Source organism: Anopheles coluzzii, chromosome 3, assembly GCF_943734685.1.
Source record: "Anopheles coluzzii chromosome 3, AcolN3, whole genome shotgun sequence".
NCBI classification, from domain to species: Eukaryota; Metazoa; Arthropoda; class Insecta; order Diptera; family Culicidae; genus Anopheles; species Anopheles coluzzii.
The window spans coordinates 90,807,095-90,826,392 of record NC_064671.1 but is presented as its reverse complement, the minus strand read 5'-3'; the positions used below and the strand labels follow the sequence as shown (position 1 = coordinate 90,826,392).

General features: G+C 50.4%; 5 protein-coding genes and 1 long non-coding RNA gene across 8 annotated transcripts in view; 3 read left to right on the top strand and 3 right to left on the bottom strand.

The window, feature by feature from the left end:
- The first annotated feature begins 149 nt into the window (after nucleotides 1–149).
- Nucleotides 150–1,023, top strand: LOC120959601 (exosome complex component RRP41). The gene has a single exon (XM_040383098.2). It carries the CDS (start codon nucleotides 249–251, stop codon nucleotides 987–989), a length of 741 nt encoding a protein of 246 aa, XP_040239032.1. The 5' UTR covers nucleotides 150–248; the 3' UTR covers nucleotides 990–1,023.
- Nucleotides 1,024–1,026: 3 nt separating this feature from the next.
- LOC120959600 (peptide chain release factor 1-like, mitochondrial) lies at nucleotides 1,027–2,475 on the bottom strand. Its single transcript, XM_040383097.2, has one exon. The coding sequence runs from the start codon at nucleotides 2,320–2,322 to the stop codon at nucleotides 1,099–1,101; it is 1,224 nt and encodes a 407-aa protein (XP_040239031.2). The 5' UTR covers nucleotides 2,323–2,475; the 3' UTR covers nucleotides 1,027–1,098.
- A 431-nt stretch (nucleotides 2,476–2,906) lies between these two features.
- On the top strand, nucleotides 2,907–5,377 carry LOC120959599 (ATP synthase subunit beta, mitochondrial). Of its 3 annotated transcripts, none has more exons than XM_040383095.2 (2): nucleotides 2,907–3,008; nucleotides 3,139–5,377. In XM_040383095.2, the coding sequence occupies exon 2, from the start codon at nucleotides 3,215–3,217 to the stop codon at nucleotides 4,721–4,723; it is 1,509 nt and encodes a 502-aa protein (XP_040239029.1). In that variant the 5' UTR covers nucleotides 2,907–3,008; nucleotides 3,139–3,214; the 3' UTR covers nucleotides 4,724–5,377. The 3 variants fall into 3 exon arrangements, with proteins under 3 accessions (XP_040239029.1, XP_040239028.1, XP_040239030.1); XM_040383094.2 differs by having other exon boundaries at nucleotides 2,907–3,012; XM_040383096.2 differs by having other exon boundaries at nucleotides 2,921–2,984.
- Nucleotides 5,378–6,019: 642 nt separating this feature from the next.
- Nucleotides 6,020–9,322, top strand: LOC125907551 (uncharacterized). Its single transcript, XR_007452769.1, has 3 exons — nucleotides 6,020–6,098; nucleotides 6,220–6,407; nucleotides 8,584–9,322. It is a non-coding gene; the product is annotated as an uncharacterized LOC125907551 (long non-coding RNA).
- LOC120959596 (actin-related protein 10) lies at nucleotides 6,476–7,976 on the bottom strand. Its single transcript, XM_040383090.2, has 2 exons — nucleotides 7,767–7,976; nucleotides 6,476–7,689 (listed from the first exon to the last, which is right to left on the bottom strand). The coding sequence occupies exons 1-2, from the start codon at nucleotides 7,835–7,837 to the stop codon at nucleotides 6,609–6,611; spliced, it is 1,152 nt and encodes a 383-aa protein (XP_040239024.2). The 5' UTR covers nucleotides 7,838–7,976; the 3' UTR covers nucleotides 6,476–6,608.
- Nucleotides 8,246–19,298, bottom strand: part of LOC120959597 (bone morphogenetic protein 6) — a 36,107-nt gene continuing 25,054 nt past the window's right edge. The window contains exons 3-4 of the mRNA XM_049610605.1: nucleotides 11,968–12,103; nucleotides 8,246–11,309 (exon numbers count right to left, since the gene is read on the bottom strand). Coding sequence (XP_049466562.1) covers nucleotides 10,018–11,309; nucleotides 11,968–12,103 — 1,428 coding nt within the window. The 3' untranslated portion in view covers nucleotides 8,246–10,017. The remainder of the gene's footprint in view (nucleotides 11,310–11,967; nucleotides 12,104–19,298) is intronic.

Genomic DNA, 19,298 nt, shown 5'->3' with positions numbered 1-19,298 from the left:
TGATAACGACGTGTGCACGTGTGCATTCAGCACATTCAGCATGAAAAAGTGCTGTAAATTTGAAATTTAAAAATTATGACCTAAACTGAGCCACCATAGCCTACTGTGCTCACCACACAAGCACGCGGCAACACGCGAACTGTCAAAACAGTGTAAATAAATAAACTCGCAACCGCCACGGGTAAACACGCCGGCAGCATCTCGCTTTTCCGCTGCTCTTATTACAATTTTAGCCTTCCCCGCACACAATGGAGCTACTCTCGGACCAGGGCCTTCGGTTGGATGGCCGGCGAGCGAACGAACTGCGCCAGATACACTGCAAAATGGGTGTCTTCAGCCAACCGGACGGTAGCGCTTACGTCGAGCAGGGCAACACCAAGGTGCTGGCGGCCGTCTACGGACCACATCAAGCATCCTCGAAGCGGAGCAACTTTGACGAGGCGATCGTCAACTGCCAGTACAGCATGGCCACGTTTTCGACGGGCGAACGGAAGAAGCGACCGCGCGGCGATCGCAAATCGCAGGAAATGACGATCCACCTGAAGCAGGCGCTCAGTGCCTCGATCAAGATGGAGCTTTACCCCCGGTCACAGATCGATGTGTACATCGAGGTGCTGCAGGCAGACGGTGGTAACTACTGCGCGTCGGTCAATGCGGCCACCCTGGCCCTCATCGATGCGGGCATCTGTTTGAAGGAGTACGTGTGTGCGTGCACCGCGTCGCTTGCGAACGGGAACGTACCGCTGATGGATGTGTCCCATCTGGAGGAAACGAGCGGTGGGCCGACGCTTACGGTCGCCTCGCTACCGAGCAGCGGGAAGATTGCTTTCATGGAAATGTCGCAACGATTCCATCTGGACCATCTGCCGAAGGTGCTCGAGACGGCACTGAAAGGCTGCCGGGAGGTGCAGAACGTCATCGACCAGACAGTGCGCGAGCACGTCACTTACCTCGGACAGGCCGGTGGTTGGGGAAATGTTCACAAATAAACCAAATTTCGAATGTGCAACGAAAAAAACTTCACCGTTTGAGTGTAACGAGTGTTTTCTACTTCACAACGTGCGACTAGGCGATTAAGGAAGGGAATGGAATACAGTTTCATTGTTCACACTCCCGGTTGATGATGTCCATCAGCTGCTTCCGGCGCTGGGAGCGTCGCAGCTTCTCGATCATGTCGTCCAACTGTTCGCCACCCTCCAGAAAGCCCTTCAGGTTGTGCGCAGTGCCTCCCTCTATCCGGTGGTCCGTAATACGATCCTGATTGAAGTTGTACGTGCGAATCTTCTCGTTGCGCAGACTCTGGCCGACCTGCGATTTCTTGAGCGCTTGCGTACTGCTAAACCGTGCCTCGAGCTCGATCTGCATCAACTTGGCGGTCAGTTTCTGTTTCGCTATTTCGCGGTTCTTCTGCTGCGATCGTTCCGTTTGGCACTCGACGGCAATGCCGGTGGGCAGATGTACGATCCGGACCGCACTGTCCGTTGTGTTCACGTGCTGTCCCCCAGCTCCGCTTGCGCGCTTCGTTTCGATCTTTAGATCCTTCTCCTTCAGCTCGACCTGAAAATCGTCCGGCCGGGGAATGATAGACACCGTGACGGTGCTGGTGTGTATGCGGCCAGATTTCTCCGTCGCCGGGATGCGCTGCACCCGATGGACGCCTCCCTCGTGCTTCAGGTAGCGGTACGCATCCGGTCCGCTGATGACTGTTGTCGCGTGTCTCGTCCCGCCAATGTCCGTATCCTCCGTCTGCAGCATCTCCACTTCCCACCCTTTGTACTCCACGTACCCACAGTACATGTCGAACAGTTCGCGCGCGAACAGCATCGCTTCCTGGCCACCGACACCGGCCGTCACCTCCATAATGAGCGAACCGTAGTCTTCCTCGTCGTCCATCGACAGAATGCCGTTCAGAATTTCGCTGTCCAGCCGGAACAGGATGCTACCGTACGCTTCCCGCTCCTCCTTCAGCAGCTGCACCATCTCGTCGTCCTTGTCGTCCTTCAGCTCCTTGAGCGAGCTGAGATTGTCCACGATTATCTTGCGCTGCTCGTACATCTCCACCACGTTCGAGAGCAGCAGCATGCGCTGGATGTCCTTTCGGGTGCGCTGCTCCTGCACCTTTAGCGCGTAGTACTCCAGGCGCAGCCGTTCGAGGTACTTCTGTATTTTGTCGTCCGATATTTGAAACAGTGCACCGTTGGGATGGGCCGCCTGGCAGAGGCTCCTCCTGATCGGTGGGCTCGTTCGAAGCCGGTTGCATTGCAGCGAGGTGGTAAGCTTACTCCCCACCTGAACGATGCGGGATAACCGGTTCAGTAGCATTTTAGTTTTGATAACTCTGCCAGCCAATCACGGATATATTCGGTAGTTACGTGCGAGAAAGATAAATATTGTTCGTGCTCTTTGCGGTAAAATTGCCGCGTTTGTTTACGTTCGTTCGATTTCTAGGTGGAGTTTTTTTAACCCTCTCCGATGACGTTTGGGAAAATGTTTTTACTGCTTCGTTGAATGTTTGAAACAATCGAAGCGTAGCTAGAAGACGAAAATTTCTAAATTTGGTCGGTGATTTGGTTATAATCTTGTTAAAATAGGTTAAATTTTATCCAATTAAATAATAAAGCATTTTGAAGAAATTCTGCTGCTTGATAAAGGAATCTACTCGCTAAATTTATGTTTTGTATGAACATGAAATGGACCAAATAATTGAAGAAAGGTCTCAAAATACTTCAAATATCACTTGTATTGCTGTTTAAACAAGAACTCTGTGCAATTTTTCCAAAAAATACACAAAACATTCCGTAAACCAACCGCAAATTGCAGCTGTTCGAAGTTCGAACATTCGACTTTTGACATTCGAAACGTCACTCAAGCTTCGTGCCGGGCTCGGGTCCCGTTCGGGGCGGCTTCGTGTGTGACGTTTATAGTGCGCCGGGGTCGAATCCAGTTCTTTCCATTTATTCTCTCTTTTCATTTTCCCCGAGTAGGTACGTCGTCGTCCACCGCAAAAGGCAGGTTAGGTTTTACATAACCACCTTCTCACTTTTTCATCCCGGCCACCATCTTGTTAGATAACCAGTGTGTGTGCAGTGTGCGAGTGCTAATTTTCACCGGCTTTTTTGTCTCTCCCCCCCATTCCAGACGGCCCCGTTCGTACCAGCGAAACCGAAAAAACACCATAAATCCGGGCGAAAGGGTGTGACATTCGAGAAAAGAGATGTTTTCCTCGATGAAAACGCTCATGTCCGCGGCGACCAGGCCGATCTTGGCCCGGTCGTACGCGGCAAAGGCGGCGGTGAATGCCGCGGCCGGAGCGCAGGGTAAGGTAGTGGCCGTCATCGGTGCCGTCGTGGACGTGCAGTTCGACGAGCAGCTGCCCCCGATTCTGAACGCGCTGGAGGTGCAGGGCCGCAGCGCCCGGCTGGTGCTGGAGGTTGCGCAACATCTGGGTGAGAACACGGTGCGCACCATCGCCATGGACGGTACGGAGGGTCTGGTGCGTGGCCAGCGCGTGCTGGACACCGGTTCGCCCATCCGTATCCCGGTCGGGGCGGAGACGCTCGGTCGCATCATTAACGTGATCGGCGAGCCGATCGATGAGCGCGGCCCGATCGACACGAACCTGTCGGCGCCGATCCACGCCGAGGCGCCCGAGTTCATCGAGATGAGCGTCGAGCAGGAGATCCTGGTGACGGGCATCAAGGTGGTGGACCTGCTGGCCCCGTACGCGAAGGGCGGCAAGATCGGCCTGTTCGGTGGTGCCGGCGTCGGCAAGACCGTACTCATCATGGAGCTGATCAACAACGTCGCCAAGGCGCACGGTGGCTACTCCGTGTTTGCCGGCGTCGGCGAGCGCACCCGCGAGGGTAACGATCTGTACAACGAGATGATTGAGGGTGGTGTCATCTCGCTGAAGGACAAGTCGTCCAAGGTCGCGCTGGTGTACGGCCAGATGAACGAGCCGCCGGGCGCCCGTGCCCGTGTCGCGCTGACCGGCCTGACCGTGGCCGAGTACTTCCGCGACCAGGAGGGTCAGGATGTGCTGCTGTTCATCGACAACATCTTCCGCTTCACCCAGGCCGGTTCGGAGGTGTCCGCCCTGCTGGGTCGTATCCCGTCCGCCGTCGGTTACCAGCCGACCCTGGCCACGGACATGGGTAGCATGCAGGAGCGCATCACCACCACGAAGAAGGGCTCGATCACGTCGGTGCAGGCCATCTACGTGCCCGCTGACGATCTGACCGATCCGGCTCCGGCCACCACCTTCGCTCACTTGGACGCCACCACCGTGCTGTCGCGTGCCATCGCCGAGCTGGGCATCTACCCGGCGGTCGATCCGCTCGATTCGACCTCGCGTATCATGGACCCGAACATCATCGGCGCCGAGCACTACAACATCGCCCGTGGCGTGCAGAAGATCCTGCAGGACTACAAGTCGCTCCAGGACATCATCGCCATCCTGGGTATGGATGAGCTGTCCGAGGAGGACAAGCTGACGGTCGCCCGCGCCCGCAAGATCCAGCGCTTCCTGTCGCAGCCGTTCCAGGTCGCCGAGGTGTTCACCGGCCACGCCGGCAAGCTGGTGCCGCTGGAGGAAACCATCAAGGGCTTCACCAAGATCCTGAACGGTGAGCTCGACCATCTGCCGGAGGTGGCCTTCTACATGGTCGGCCCGATCGAGGAGGTCGTCGAGAAGGCGGAGCGTCTGGCCAAGGAGGCTGCCTAAGGTGGCTGAGCCCTCTTCACAGCAAACGCCTGCTGCCATTATCGAATTTCGAACGGTGCGCAGCTAACCAACACCACCACCACCACCACCACCAACCTGTACTGCTGCCATTCGTCAAAGCAAAAAAGCGGTTCCAAAACTGGCCGTTAGATTTTACTTAGAGAAGAGAATGCGTTTTGACCAGCGAAGAGAAAACCATCAGAAATCGTGGAGCACGAAAGTCGATTTAAAACAACTCAATCCCGTCACCACCAACACACACCACCATCTCTTACGAAACAACTCGAGCTGCGATTCTAACGTGCGCGCGTAACGACTGCCTTTCAAGACAAATCAGTGTGTGTGTGTGGAATGAGCTGACCAGCGTGAAATCCGGCAATGCACCTCCTCCCAAACACTACCATCCATCGCAGCGGATTTTGCAGCGGGTCACCACATTCGGTCATAATCGTTGTTAGAAAAAAAGCAGCCAATCGAATCGAAGAACATCCTAATCTATGAACGACGAACGAAAGAGAGAGAGAGCAAAGAACACGACTCTTAAGGTTCGGTTTTTTGTTGGTACAAGAGTGTGGGGTAAATGTAGTGTGTATTTGTTGATTTAAATTCGCTCGAAAATACACGTAATCGATAACAGAGTTTGTCGTCTCAGTACTTTCCTTGTATTGATTGGGAATGGGGTGGGAAGGAAAAAGGGGGACCAAGAACATTGCTACGCACAAAATGCATCCGAACAGTGTGCGCTTTGCTGCAATGATTGTAGGGCAATGTTCCGATCACAGTAGGCATTTGACGGGAATTTGCATCCATTTCGTCGAACAAACGGGAAAATGGTGTATTGCACAAGTGGCACATCCACGCGCGTTGGCTGTCATCCGCCCGCTCGACCGTCACCATCACCAGTACGATATTAATAGAAGCCGGAGGGAGGGAGGGAGAAATAAGGCAGACAAACAAAATCTGTGCGCTATTTTGGCAGCATAATATTCTTCGTCCCGTGGGCTAACTTTATGTAATCTGCGGCAGGGAAGGTGATAAACATTGTTACTAGCTGCAGGGGGAGGAAGGAGAAAAGGGTGTGCTTTTTGCTGATGTTCTTCCGGTGGGAGATGCGCAATGGAATGTGTCGCTGCCGCTCTCAGCTGATGTTGATTGAAGGGTGAGGAAGAACGGGAGGAAGAAGATAACACGGAATTTTAAGCAATACATTTTAAAATGTTTCTTTTTTTGCATTGCTTACATAAATGATAGGATCATGCAGTTAGGAGAAGAATCATCTATGAAACTTGCATAAGTAGGCGATATTGTAGTGTTTGTGCCATACATTACAGGTGTATTCGTATGCTCCCTCTACAGAAAGAATAGATTTTGCAAGGTAAATCCTGGCGTAAATAATAGTGCCGCATTACACAGAACGAGGAGGAAAATAGATAGAAATTAGTTTAGTATAGCCGCGGATTAATAATTAGTGCTAATCGATATTTCTTTCCCCCTAGCAAATGACCTGTTTTCGAACAAAAACAAAATGCTGTCATCGTCTTTCCTCTTCCGAGCGAATCCAGTTAGAATGTAATCCAATAGGAAAATGCGCCGGCTGTTTTGGCATGATCGCTTATCAGCTTGAGATTAAACAGTTTTCAAAATCCACACAACCAGAATCAAAATTGGCATCGTTTGTATTGGTGTAAGTAACTTTTTTTTATTTCATTAAGATGAATTATATTTCTTTACTTTGCTTTAGAAAATGCTAACAAGACGGGGTACTCCCGGGGATTAGAGTTTTCTCATCAGCATCAGCAGTACAAGTAATTAGAGTAGAGTATATAAATAATATTTATCACTTAATCGCTACCGTTCCCCCACGCTGGCCCTTGCCCTTCTGCCGTCAGCCCCGCATCGGCACGCCGCGCGTCTCCTCATAGTTGGTAAAGTCGGGAATGGTTTGATTCTTGCTGTACGCTTCCCGGGTGATCGATTTCGTCAGCACCAGATCGGTCGCACCGTAGATCGATCCACCGAGCCAGGCGGTAAAGTTCGGTTCCGCCGGTGCCTTATGAAACTTGAATGCCTGCACAAACAGCCGCTCCCTGTACAGGTCGGTTTGCAGCAGGGCCAACAGTTCCGACTTGAGCCGGGCGGTCAATCCCTGCACCATCGTGCTACCCCCGATCAGGACGAGATTGCTGGCCAGCGGTACCCGCATGTCCCGGGGGCACTTGAGAATCGCGTTCAGCACGATGTACGGCAGCCCGAGCCGATCGTTATCCTCCGGGAACATGACCTCGTAGGCGGTTTCGCGCAACCGTCCGGTAACTTTAATGATCGCCTCACCCTTTGCCGGATAGTCAACGTCGGGGCAGGGCTGCAGCGATGCACCACCGTCCGCACGATACTTGGCCGCCCGTTCGGCCGTCGTGACGAAGCACGTGCGTATCTTGATGTCCTCCACCGTGCTTTCGGTGAGCAGACCTTCGTCCACCCCGCTCTCGATCAACTGACGCCGGATTTCGTTGTGCACGCTCTCGGCGGCAAGTGGTTGTGCTTCCCAAGCGTACAGCGCCTGTACGCCACAGAACACCGGCACCACGATCGCTTCCTTGTAGCCGATGTCCACGACGAGCGCTGTCTCGACGGCGAGCGTTGCCAGCACGACCAGATGCGTCGGCACGAAGAACACGGACGACACGTCAAAGTGGACGAATAGGGCGCGGGCCAGCTTTTCCTTGATGATGGTCGGGCAGAGCACGGATTCCACTATCACCACCTTGCGGTCTTTGGGGCTAACGAGCACGTACTTGAAGAAGATCGTCTTGAGAAACTCGACCAACCAGTCGTACAGCTCGACCTCGTTGGTGTAGTCGAAGAGCCGCCGGTTCGGTGCCGTCAGGCCGGCATTCTTTGCCTGATGGTCCAGCACCTCCGATGGGATGATGCTGCGCGGGTATGGTTCTCCGGCGAAGCCCAATCTGTAGCGGGAAGGATGGGAGATGCTAAGTAGGAAACGTTTTCCCTAAAATGGGTGTCCCGGAGGTAAGGCACTTACTTGGTCAAAGCGGTACCAATTTCCAGCACTATGGCCGGTTTTTCTTGCAGCATGGTTTCGTACAGTGGCATTTCAATGATTTTGTTTAAAAGCTAAACGACAACGAAACTCGTTACTGTTGTAAAAATGGTAGAAAATAGCACTTTTCTAAAGTGTTTCTAATTTCTGGGTGTAATTTTTACTTTTTTTTATTTATTTACATATGTTGTCATCAAACCGCAATACAAACTGTCAAACTTCGGCTTTCTCCGAGAAATGTCAGACGTGCTGCCCGGTGAAAATGCTACATGTATCTGTGACGTTTGAAATACGAACGTAAGCACGTGGCTGGACCGTTGTAAGGAAACAGTTTGAACTGATTTTACATTTCGGTGATGGAACCTGAATTGTATAACAACTAATCATCTCAAAAGTGTTCAATTTCGGATGGAGTGTGCTGTAAACGAAAAAAATGAACATAAAACGCAACCTCCAGAGAGTAGCTTTTGCACGTTTATTTATTAAACAAGTATTTGCCAATCATACCATTCAAAGTAATGTTTTTTAAAGAAGCCAATAGACACCCATAATTGGTAGGTTGCAGTTTTCGTTGACATTCATCGGGGTGGGTGGGTGAAAAGCACTCCTCTGGCTGCACTTTATTACTTTCGTTTCGTTAAATCGTGATCGTTCGAATCGTTCGAAAGGGGGAAATTTCGTTTCGGTTTTTGGGTACGGTTCGTTCGATTGTGTGCGTGTGTTTTTTTACTTATTATTTTTATTTATTTGTTTTGTATTGATTTATTTACTTTTTCTCTCTCTCTCTTCTTTTGATAAGCATCCGCTAACATGGTATGGTGCGCTCGGTACAGGGAGTCATGCACACTCACAGGGTATATGAAGATTCAATAAATAGGACACTATCTGACACGAGAGCTTCTGCAAAAGGGGAAAGGGGGCGTAGGAACGAGTCTCTTAGTTAGTGAACGATGACGTTAACACCATTTATATATATACAGCTGTGTAAGTATTGTATTTGTGTCGATCTGTTTGTATGGCGCGGAACCTAAAACGTACCTCTAAAGCTTTTAATTCTAGCCGGCGTTTTGTTGCGGTAGGCGCTTACTCGCACTGCTCGCTGGTAACGGAGTACAACTTATTGGGCGCCAACAAACAAAACAAAACAAAAATCCCTGAACCGGACAATTACTACCTTTGGTAAGTAGGATTAGCATCTGCTAGCTTTCCGTTAGAGTCTGCCCTGTGAAAACTCTCCTCTAATCGTTTCTGTTGCGCCCCTGTAATCGCGGCGGGATTGTATTGGGAAGAGTTTGCTTACAAGATAAAAGTGTGAAAGTAATACTATTCGCGTAAAGGAAAAAAAACATGAATTATTAAAATGAATTACCATGAAATGCACTTTTGTTCATTGTATTGTCTAATTGGCGGGAAAATATACGAAGAGAAAGAGAGACGGGAGAAGTAGAATAAAAAAAACAATCGAAACTACACATGTCACGCGAAAAAGAGAGCGAGCGCTTAATGCAAAATGAAAGGACACTAAAAAACAAAAAGGGAACATACTATAAAAAAAAAACTGCCAGGTCGCAAAGCAAAAAAAACCCGACCTAAATACATACGGTAGTACAATACAGTAAATATATACATTTACAAACGAGTGAATTGTTTTGTACCGTCCGATTGCTTGGATGCAGTTCGCGTACGAATAAATAAATAAATAAAATTCAAAACACTCAGCATCGTTGTCAAACGCGCCACCGCGCTGCTACTGGGCGCTGCCGTCTGCCACCTCTGGCTCCGTCCAGGCTGATCAAAGCACACAGAGCAAAACATACACACGCGCGCACAACAGTAGTCCTTCTGCCAGTGGTGACTGACCCTAAATCTGTACGCTTTGCACCTTTTTCTCTAAACGTCTAAACACCTACAATCTAATATATATTAACTCTCTCTCTTTCTCTCTCTCTCTCTCTCTCTCTCTCTCTCTCTCTCTCGCTCTCTCTGTTTCCCTTCTCTTTTCCCGTTCTAGTGTTATCCATTGTGGAACCCGTTTTATTTGTCGCAGCAGAAGAACCTATGCAGCCTAGAGATACGCGGAAGGGAAATGGGGGAGGAAATGTACAACCAAAAATCCACACTTCCCCTAACCAGGCGCCTTTCCTTCTCGCTTTGTGCACACGGTTTGCGATAATACTTTCGTTTACGTTGGAGATATAAATGCCACTGGCCGCGCTCCGTTCCGGCAAGCCCATCACGAGCAGGCACACTCGAGCACGCGCATATTGTGCCAGGTGGACACCTTGAGCCGCTGCGGATTCTTCGGATCGGCGTGCAGCACATCGATGTGGTCGAGGCTGGACGGGGCGCAGCACGGCTTCGGCACGTCGTACTTGATGTGCTCGTGCAGCAGGCTCTGCAGCAGCGCGTGGTGCGTCGCCGGATTGAACTTGGTCGGGCAGCGGCCCCGACAGAACCCGGCATCGAAGATCTTCGGCTGGATGATAAAATCGAACCCCTCGATGTCGCGGAAGTCGACCAGCAGCGGATGCCGGCAGCAGCGCTTGTTGCCCGCGGTGCACGCGGTCGTCTTCGGTGGCGACAGGTAGTCCCGCATCTGGGGCCGGTAGCGCTGCAGCTTGGAGCGCTTTTCGCGCTGCACCAGCCGGCCGACCACGTTCAGCACCGGGGTCTCGTCGTAGCTGCGGAAGTAGGGCGAAGAGTCGTGCACGATGTGGACGTCCTGTGCGTGACAACCCTCGCAGTACAGCTCCAGGCCCAGGTTCTTGCGCGACCCGTCCAGCCAGGTGCGGACGGCCTCCTCCAGTGGTAGCTGATACCAGCGGCTCCCGTTCGGGGGGATCTCCTGCACCGCCACCGTCTTGGAGGTGAGGAAGTGGCGCTCGTACGGCTCCACCAGCTGGTACACGTGTATCGTCACCGTTGCGCGGCCAGGGTGAAGCTGGTGTTGCTGCTGCTGGGAAGCCTGGTGGTGTTGCTGCTGATGCTGCTTGAATCGTACCCGCCCCTTCCGCCGATGACCGTGAGCCTGCAGCTGATGCTGGTGAAGCTGGGCGGGAGATGCGGGCGGCGATGGTGCCGACTGTTGAACCTGATGCGCCTGCTGCTGCTGCTGCTGCTGCTGCGAGTGATGTTGATGTTTACTGTGCGCGTTTGTGCTGCGTGCGCTGTTTTGTCTTCTGGTTAGCATGATGTTCAACGACGACTCCTCGATGTTCTCGGGCGAGATGGGCGGCAGCTCGGACAGGGACTGCCGATGCCCCGGCCGATGGATGCTGTGCGATGACGACGGCGACGAATGGTCGAGCGCGTTGGCAGGGTTATCGACGACGGCGGCATCGTCCTCCTCCTCCTCCTCCTCGCCGTGCTGCCCACGGGGGTCGTGGTAGAGCGAGGGCGACTGGAAGCCCGTCATCTGGCCGGTGCTGGCGTTCCGCGTCGGTATATCGAACCGGATGTAGACGAGATCGTAGTCGTTGTGCAGCGAACGCTTGCGGCGCAGTTTCCGATGGTTCAGTGTGTGATCTGGAATATGGGGGTAGGAAAGATATATAGGTCACGGTAAGTAACACTCCAATTGGTCCAATTTAAGTCAAATTTTGTAATTCATTAAAAGTTTTTAATCGCATTGGTGTTTTTAATCGCACCTCCAACTAGCGGATCCTTTAAAAAGTTGCGGATTATTCAAATTCCTTTTCGGGGCTTTTAATCACTCCATAATTTAACGAACGGCCTTAGAATTCCAATCCATCCTTTCTCGGCTCCCTCACACTAATGACCACGATAACGGTTAATGCTTGCACAAGAATTGTGGGTGCACCCATCCTCCGCTAGTCTTCTCCTTTCCTGCTCTCTCATTTCGCATCTCATCGGCACACGAAACCGAAAATCCTACAATTTATGTTTCCATTAATGTTTCACTTTTACGTCATCCGGACTAACCCGGTGCCGTTTGGTCCAATGGGTCTCGTGGGTTCGATTGCGCTTTATATCAGGTGCGCGGGTTCAAGTATGGCTTTGACTTTCTGTTTTGTTTCGGAGCACGCCTTTGACCTTGACTCCTTTTTTCCGATTTGTTTCTTTTCCGAGAAGATGTAAATCCTCGCGATAGCCAAATAATGGTCCTCCGTTTTGAATGTGTTTTTCTTCTATATCTCTTTCTTTAGTAACCAACTTCACTCACCTGAACCGGGAAAGCGGAAGAGCTGCCGCTGCTCGTACCAACCGTCCTCGGTCGTCCCGGCCAGGGTACGGCGACGGTTGACACGCTCCAAGTACTCTGCATACTTCGTCTCGTACTCCTGCTGGCTGATGTCCATCTGCGGAAGAAGAAGAAGAAGAAGGAGCAGCAGAATAGTTAGTGTGTGAGGAATAAATTACGGACAGCGAAAATATGTCTATATGTACCCCGGCGGACGATGGAGAAAGAAGCGAAAGCAAACAGCAGACCGTTACGGCCGTCATGGCATTTTTTGAAAAGTGAACGGAGAGGATATGATGGGAAAACCGTCAAAAGGTAAAAAAGGCCCCGAAAAACAAACCCATAATCCAGCACACTTGGGGAGAGGAAAAAGATATGCTTTGCAGATCTGGTCGTCGTCTCGCGTTTTGAACATTATCATGCATAATGAAACAAGTCCAAGTTGAAACGATTGAAAGTGGCCGCAATCGGCACATTTGCGCGTGGAGTTGTGTGGCCAATGTGGACCGGTTTGCTGTTGTTGGTGCTGCTATCTGTGTCCTTAAGTTTTTCGGGCGTTTCGCAGCATTATTCCACCGTAGCGGATGTCCCAAGAACGAACGACAGAGCAGTCGCAAGAACGGGCCGAAACAGGTTGCGTCAAACAGGTGCCAAATTTATGTGCCAATTAATGTCGATCGTGTCGTGTGGTGTCTTCTTCCGGTGGCCCTGCTTTCTTGGCCGGGTCTGCATTATTGACACCATCTCCCCATCACCGCGTGAGTTGCGGCGGGTTGTCGAAGGAAGGATGATTTGAAACCCGTTAAAAGAAAACATTGGGTGAAATTTATTGCGGATTATGGCTATATCATAATTCTGAAATGGATCGTAAATCATTTTGCTGTTTTTGGTTGCCTTTCGGTGTGAGGTCTGGTGACTTTTGTCCAAGGGGACCTATACCTGAAGATAAGAGGCCCCGGCTTAATAATTTGTTATTTTTCTCATTTACAGACCTCGACCTCGGCGTACAATTCAAATCTGACCTGTCGAAGCTACCGGGTAAGCGTTTGCCTATCTTATTATTAACTTTGAATTTGTAAAACATGGCGGTGGACCTTGAACACGGGGTCCGACGAAATCATCCGACACCTATGGCGGTCCAATATTTTGTTTACTGCGCCCCGTACACTGACCATGTGTGTGTGTGCGAATGTGAAGGTGGTTGGGTCTGCTCCATTCAATTTCCCACGCTAAATACATTCCACCTCAAATACTGCGGCGGCCAAACCCAAACCCCCCGCAGTGACGCAGTGTGTTGGGGCATTGGAAACAATTTCAGGAATTTGCAAATGTCAATTAGCGTTCGCGCGTGTGCAGACAGTGGCAATTGGTGACCACCGTCGCAGGACGCTCACTAACATATGGCAAATTTCCCTAAGCCGCCTTACCCCCTCGAGGAAAACATCTCAACCGATAACGAACAAGATTAAGTACCACCTATCACCAGCAGATGACAGGTGATCTTCATGGGTGGTCGTGTAATAGTAGGCAGAAACCATTTTGGAGCTACTTTAGCATATCCAGCTGCCCTTGGGGACGCTATCTACGGGCTAGTGGACGCGTACCCGTACAGGTTTTGCTTCTTGCGCAAAGGTATCGAGATCTTCCCTTTACTACGCGTGTTAAAAAACGGCCAAATTTGATGGAACCGCCATCGCCCCCCTTTAAAGCACGCGTTGTTGTTCAACCGTAAGGTTCGCACCCTCCGCCCTCAGACGGGCCTACGGGTACGGGTTGGAGTGCAAATATTATGACAGCACACTTCACACGGCCGAAGCTGTGCGTTAAAGGCGTAGATGGACAACCTCTTTAGCTCATGCAGGGAGTTGCAGCAGCAGCAGCAGCAGTAGGTCGTGTTCGCGTAATGTGACCTATTGTGTCTATTGAACGCAAAAACCCTTTACACCACACTAAAAGCATAGCCCGCACGGCTTGGGGATGGAGTGTTTCGGTTTTTAAAGGGGTATTGTGATGACGACGGCGCTGATGATGTGTGCTGTGTACACTCGCCGGAACTGAAAGCACCTTTCGGCCATTCAATGGCAGGATTGGATCCTTTTTAAAGCGGGCTGCCCTTTGTGTTGCGGATGATAACGATAAAGAGAGGACGCTGTGTCGGTGCCGGAGCAAAGAGAGCTTGTTTACTGGGACGGTGCATAATGGATCCTTGGAGATCCTTCAGGGGGACTGCATCTTCGAGGGCGTTCACTGACCGTCTGACGGGCTGTCTGGAAGTGAACTGTACACACGCACACACACACACACTTGTACCAACCGGAACGAAACATTCAGCACACATCCTGATTTAAATTGTATCGTGTACCAGCACCGTGACTTCAGTTGCTTCAGCAAGGTTATGTCAACTCTTGGTAGCATAGTAATGCCCATAATGATGCTAATAAGGTATCTGTGTGTGTGTGTTCATGCGCGCGCGCGCCCTTAACAGTAAACACCGGAGTTGGTCCACTGAAGCGGAATAGCCCGTGCAAAGAGGACAATCCGAGGCTCGGGGAGATAATGGGAGAGGAGGTAACTTAGGTAACGCGTTGTGTGAATCAAGTCCCCAAAAAAGAAGCTGCCAAAAACATGCTGACACGATGTGAATGGGGTTTGAAAACGTTTAACGAACATATCCGAACCAGTTAAAGCATTCTCCGTGCCTTTGGATCACTTTGAACTACTCCCCTTTTGGGTGGGGTAGTCCATATTTTCGAAGTTTATTGAAGCCATCTGCTTGTGGGAATGGAATATGACTCTTGGAGTTGTGATGTGTGTGTGTGTTCTTCCTCCCTTTATCTCGGGGTCTGTTCCGGTATCTAGAAGGGCCTTACTTTTTATTGGCTTGAGTGTTTACACGTCCCAGGGCAAAAGGGCTAAATATTGGAGGATTTTAGAGCGGCTCGGTAGAAAGCGGTCATTGACATGCTGAGGTACTACCGAAAACAATCCGATTAGGCTACCGTGGTTAGCCTGATAATCATAAACCATCGAGGGAACTGTCTCTCTCTCTTTCTCAGAATTAACGGTTATCGGTGTACAACCTTCGATTCGGTACATTTGGGATAAGAAGATCCTGTCGGTTATGGAAAACACACTCACATGTGAATCCAGGTCGTCCGTCAGGACAGAGGGGAATTCCTGGAAGTTAAACCTGATCCCCGGAACACTGCCCGGAAGCGCCGTAATCCAGGGGATTGTTTGTCTAGCACGTCGTTCCTTCGTCGTGCCCTCCGTGTGCAGTTGGTAATCCGACAATTTTACGGTCATGATCGGGCACCCTTTTTTTTCGGGTGCCCAGGGTCACACGCCGTTGTGGGTGTTGTGCCATATGGCTTCGATGTTTAACCCCTCGGTAATGGGTCGTTTATTGACGGAGCGGGGCTCCGGCGGTTGCTCGATTGCAAAGCCATTTAAAGAGCGCGTGTACCCGAGGTGTGGGGTTGCGTTGGTTGGGCCGTTGCGGAACACTCCGATCCGATTTTAATGCCCTGGCGCATCAGAAAAAGGGTCCTCATGCGTGCGAGTGTGTGTGTGTTTACTTAGGCTATGCTTGGTGGTTAAATCATCACCAGCTCTGCTGAACCCTCTGGAGATGATTTAAGTTGACGTTTGTGGTAGATTGTTGTTTTTTTTTCGGGGCAGATTTGGGAGATTGATTTTTTATTACTACCGACACCGCCACACTTGCGGGCGAACGCAGTTAACACACTAGCTCGATTTCAGTTAACTCTGCCTAGCCTCGGGGAGAGGATACACACCCGGTACGTGCACTTACGTTATGTGCTGGGAGGGGGTGTTGTGCTGTGTTGTGTACTTAAACTTGACTTTCCATGACACGGCACGGTCATCCAAACCCTCTTGATGCTCTTTTTAGTTTAGCCCTTCGGGTGGCTGCATAAACACAACATCGCGTGAGGTTGTGGGGCGAAATAGACGACGACGCTCGTGACAATTATGATGCGACGTATGGTATTATACTCCAAACAAATACATTCCCTTCAGATGTGATGCCCTCGAAAAAGGGTCATATTTCAAGTTCCCACATCAGCCGACGGGGCATCATCATCGTCTAGGAAAAAGCGTGATTCTTATGATCCAAGTAAATGATTTGATTCGTCTGTTGAGGTTAATTTTTAAACCAAAAAAAGCAGAGAAAAAAAGCAGAAGAAGATCTTATGTGCAGTATTCCGCCTCGATTTCATGGGAGGTTTTATCTCTCCCCCTCCTCCGTGGACGTGTACGAGAGGTGAAACTGACGACAGTAAAACAGCCTAATGCCAAACGGGCAAATCGGTTCCATTCAAATGGGATGCAAATTTTATGCGAATGTGATCAATTTGAGTGTGGATCTCGATCGCGATCGTACACAGTGGTTTTTGTTGCGATGGACGCTTGTTTCTACGCGTGGAAGCGCCGTCGATCGGTCAGTACAGATTAACTTCATTTGGTAGCCTAATTCCTTGCGTCAGGGCATAGTTCATGCTGGCTGGAATTTGATTGGTTTGGAGCTATTTTAGAGCATTCGTTCAGGTTATTGTCGATAAAGGTGATTCCGGGCAAAACTCGAATCCTTCGAATAATTTTTGTTGGTTGTAGTCTGTAATACCAGCCAATGAAGTGATATTAATGCTAAAAGATTGTAGGATATGTTTCAGGAACAATTGTGGAATGTGACAAGCCTCCAACAAAGTCGTCTTCAAACCACAATTCCTTGTCATGAGCTAAGGATCATGCGATTATTTACATGCTCTTAAGCAAGACATGAGTAAAGTCCCTTACCCAGGACAATGTCCGCATCGATGGCTACCGGGTCCTCTGGAGTAGAGCCTCTCCAACGCAGCCTGACAAGCGTCGCGGTAAAGCGTTACGCTAGATGTCATCATCATACCACGGTATGACACCATCTTCGCTATTTGTTTGTTCGGACGATGGTTTGACGAGCTCTTCCAGAAGACCACACACAAACGACACATTCCCATGCGCGGTAGCTTGAACCAACCGACGGTGGGCACCGGATTTTGCTAATCGGCTTACTTCACCCGTACGCATGAGTACACACGCATCGCATATGCAAAACCTGACTATGCATATGCACACATAGATACACGATCGGTCCCAGAGAGAGGTCATCGGTGGAAAAAGAAAGCTCATCTTCATCAGTCACCTGCCCGGCAAAGCCTTGGACAATGTAGTGGTCGTGTGTATGTTGCAACTCTTTGCCGAAAAGACCCATCCAAGCGGATGTGCGCCAATGCTCGCGCGCTGTGTTTGCACAGTGCGAATAGCCGAGGTTCGGTTTAGCAATGCGGCAATGCCTCGACCATGCGACACTTATTACATCGCGTGTGTGTGTGTGGTGGAGATGCATACATTACTTCGATGACGACCCTCCTCTTGGGGGGTAAGGCAAGACAGTACAATGACAGAAGAATCTGCCCGCTGCCGACACAACAACGTCAACAGTAATTAGCGGTTCGGTGGCAATGAGCGTGTAGCCCGCACAGCGTAAGGATCGGAAAGAAATTATTAGCTACCACATGGCATGGCGCGAAGCATGTGTGCGGTGAGCTCCCCGAGCAGGGAAAACGAGTTATCCAACAGCTTCGATCGTCGCTTCGATCGATCAGTTGCACTTGCACTTACCTCGGTGAGGATCGATGTGCGTACGTGCAAGGATGACGGAAGAAATTCGCAAAGCAAACCGCGATCACGACGGCGGTGGTAGTTATTTGGTGGAATTTAATGATGTACTGAGATCCTTTTTTGGAGAACAACAGTGGCACGCTGGAGAATGCGTAGCATTGAAGTAGTTTTGATTGAGAGTGCAGATGATACCGTTCGTATTACATTGTTCGTTCTGTTCCCGTAAAAAAAGGGTAGATTGAAAAGAGTTTGTGCCTTCCAAGATTTTTGCCGTCGAAGCGTACAAATGGAAACCAACTCTATGAGCTTTTTGTTTGGTGAGAGATCTTCCTATCGAAAGAGGAACATCTTTTGCTTGGCTTTGATTCCCCGAACCTGCAACACAGAGAAACAGGCGCCGTAAATCTTTATCGTGTGAACATTGGGCACACTTTTACAACCGTTTGTTTTGCACGAACTGCTTCGTTGAAATGTTCCCCCGGGGGTTTTGGCGTGCCTCTTATCTTCTGTGGTGTGGGGCACGGTAGCAGTAAAGATTATAATCAAGCGCCTTTTGGTGCTCGCCCGGGGTTCGTATGCACCCCCGGATGAAGGGGAACGTACGAATTACCTTTTCCGCACACACAAACACCGCATCGGCTATTTATCACACGATTCACGTAATTGTGCTACTGATTTTGGAGGGTTTTTCGTTTCGCCAAGAAGAATCGGCCGGCGATAGGCATCGACTGCTAATTAGGTTGAGCAGATTGGGCATTGATGATGACTCCATCAGAAGGTACATCGCCTCGAGGGTTTCTTTTGCGCGTTCGGGCGACCTCTTCTAAACATCTCCTCAGAGCCTTTTAAAATTCGCTCCAAAAACGTGACGAGAAACTCCCGCAAACAGCCGAAGTTGATTCGCGCATTCGAAACTGCGCCCGGGGGGAGGGGAAGCAAAATCGCTGATTCATCCAATTGCATCTGCAAACTTGCGGTCTAAAGCGATCGCAACACGCGGTTGCGGTACTTCTCCACCGAACGTGACGTCCCAGCTAAAAAAAGGCAACGATCGTCAGTGTCCGCCGCCGGTGAGTTTGATCTTGTTTGCAGATTTCCTTTTAACAGCCGTCTTCTTGGGTTGCTTTTTGTTTCTTCACCCTTCTCCCCGGGGTTTTTGGGGGATTTTTAGTCACGTGGGGATTTCCCTTGTTCGGGAAGCATTGCGAAACACGGTACCACCTTAAGGCTTAAGCTCTTTTCGGTGGAGCTGGTGGTCTGTCAAAGAGGACCTACCCCCGAAAGCCAGATCCGTCAGATGACTTGCGGCGATTGCTTTGCGATTAGTACGGTCAATTTGTCGCTAGCAGGCGAGATATTTCGTCACCGTCACACCGTACATTGTGTGCTGGTGTAGAAAGGCCTGCCTTAGTACTTGTAGACGGGGAATTCCCCAAAAAAAAGCGCCTGAGGTTATCTGCCACCATCTCACAACGGGAGGTCTCGATTTACACCAGACCTTCCGTATCTGGGATTGGAGCGATATTTTTCAGTTTTTTGTGATTTACAACAATTGCCTATTAATTAGTGTCGGGGCGTATTTCCGCAATAGCTCAACCAGCTCAGTTGGGGTGAAGATTGACTATTGATAG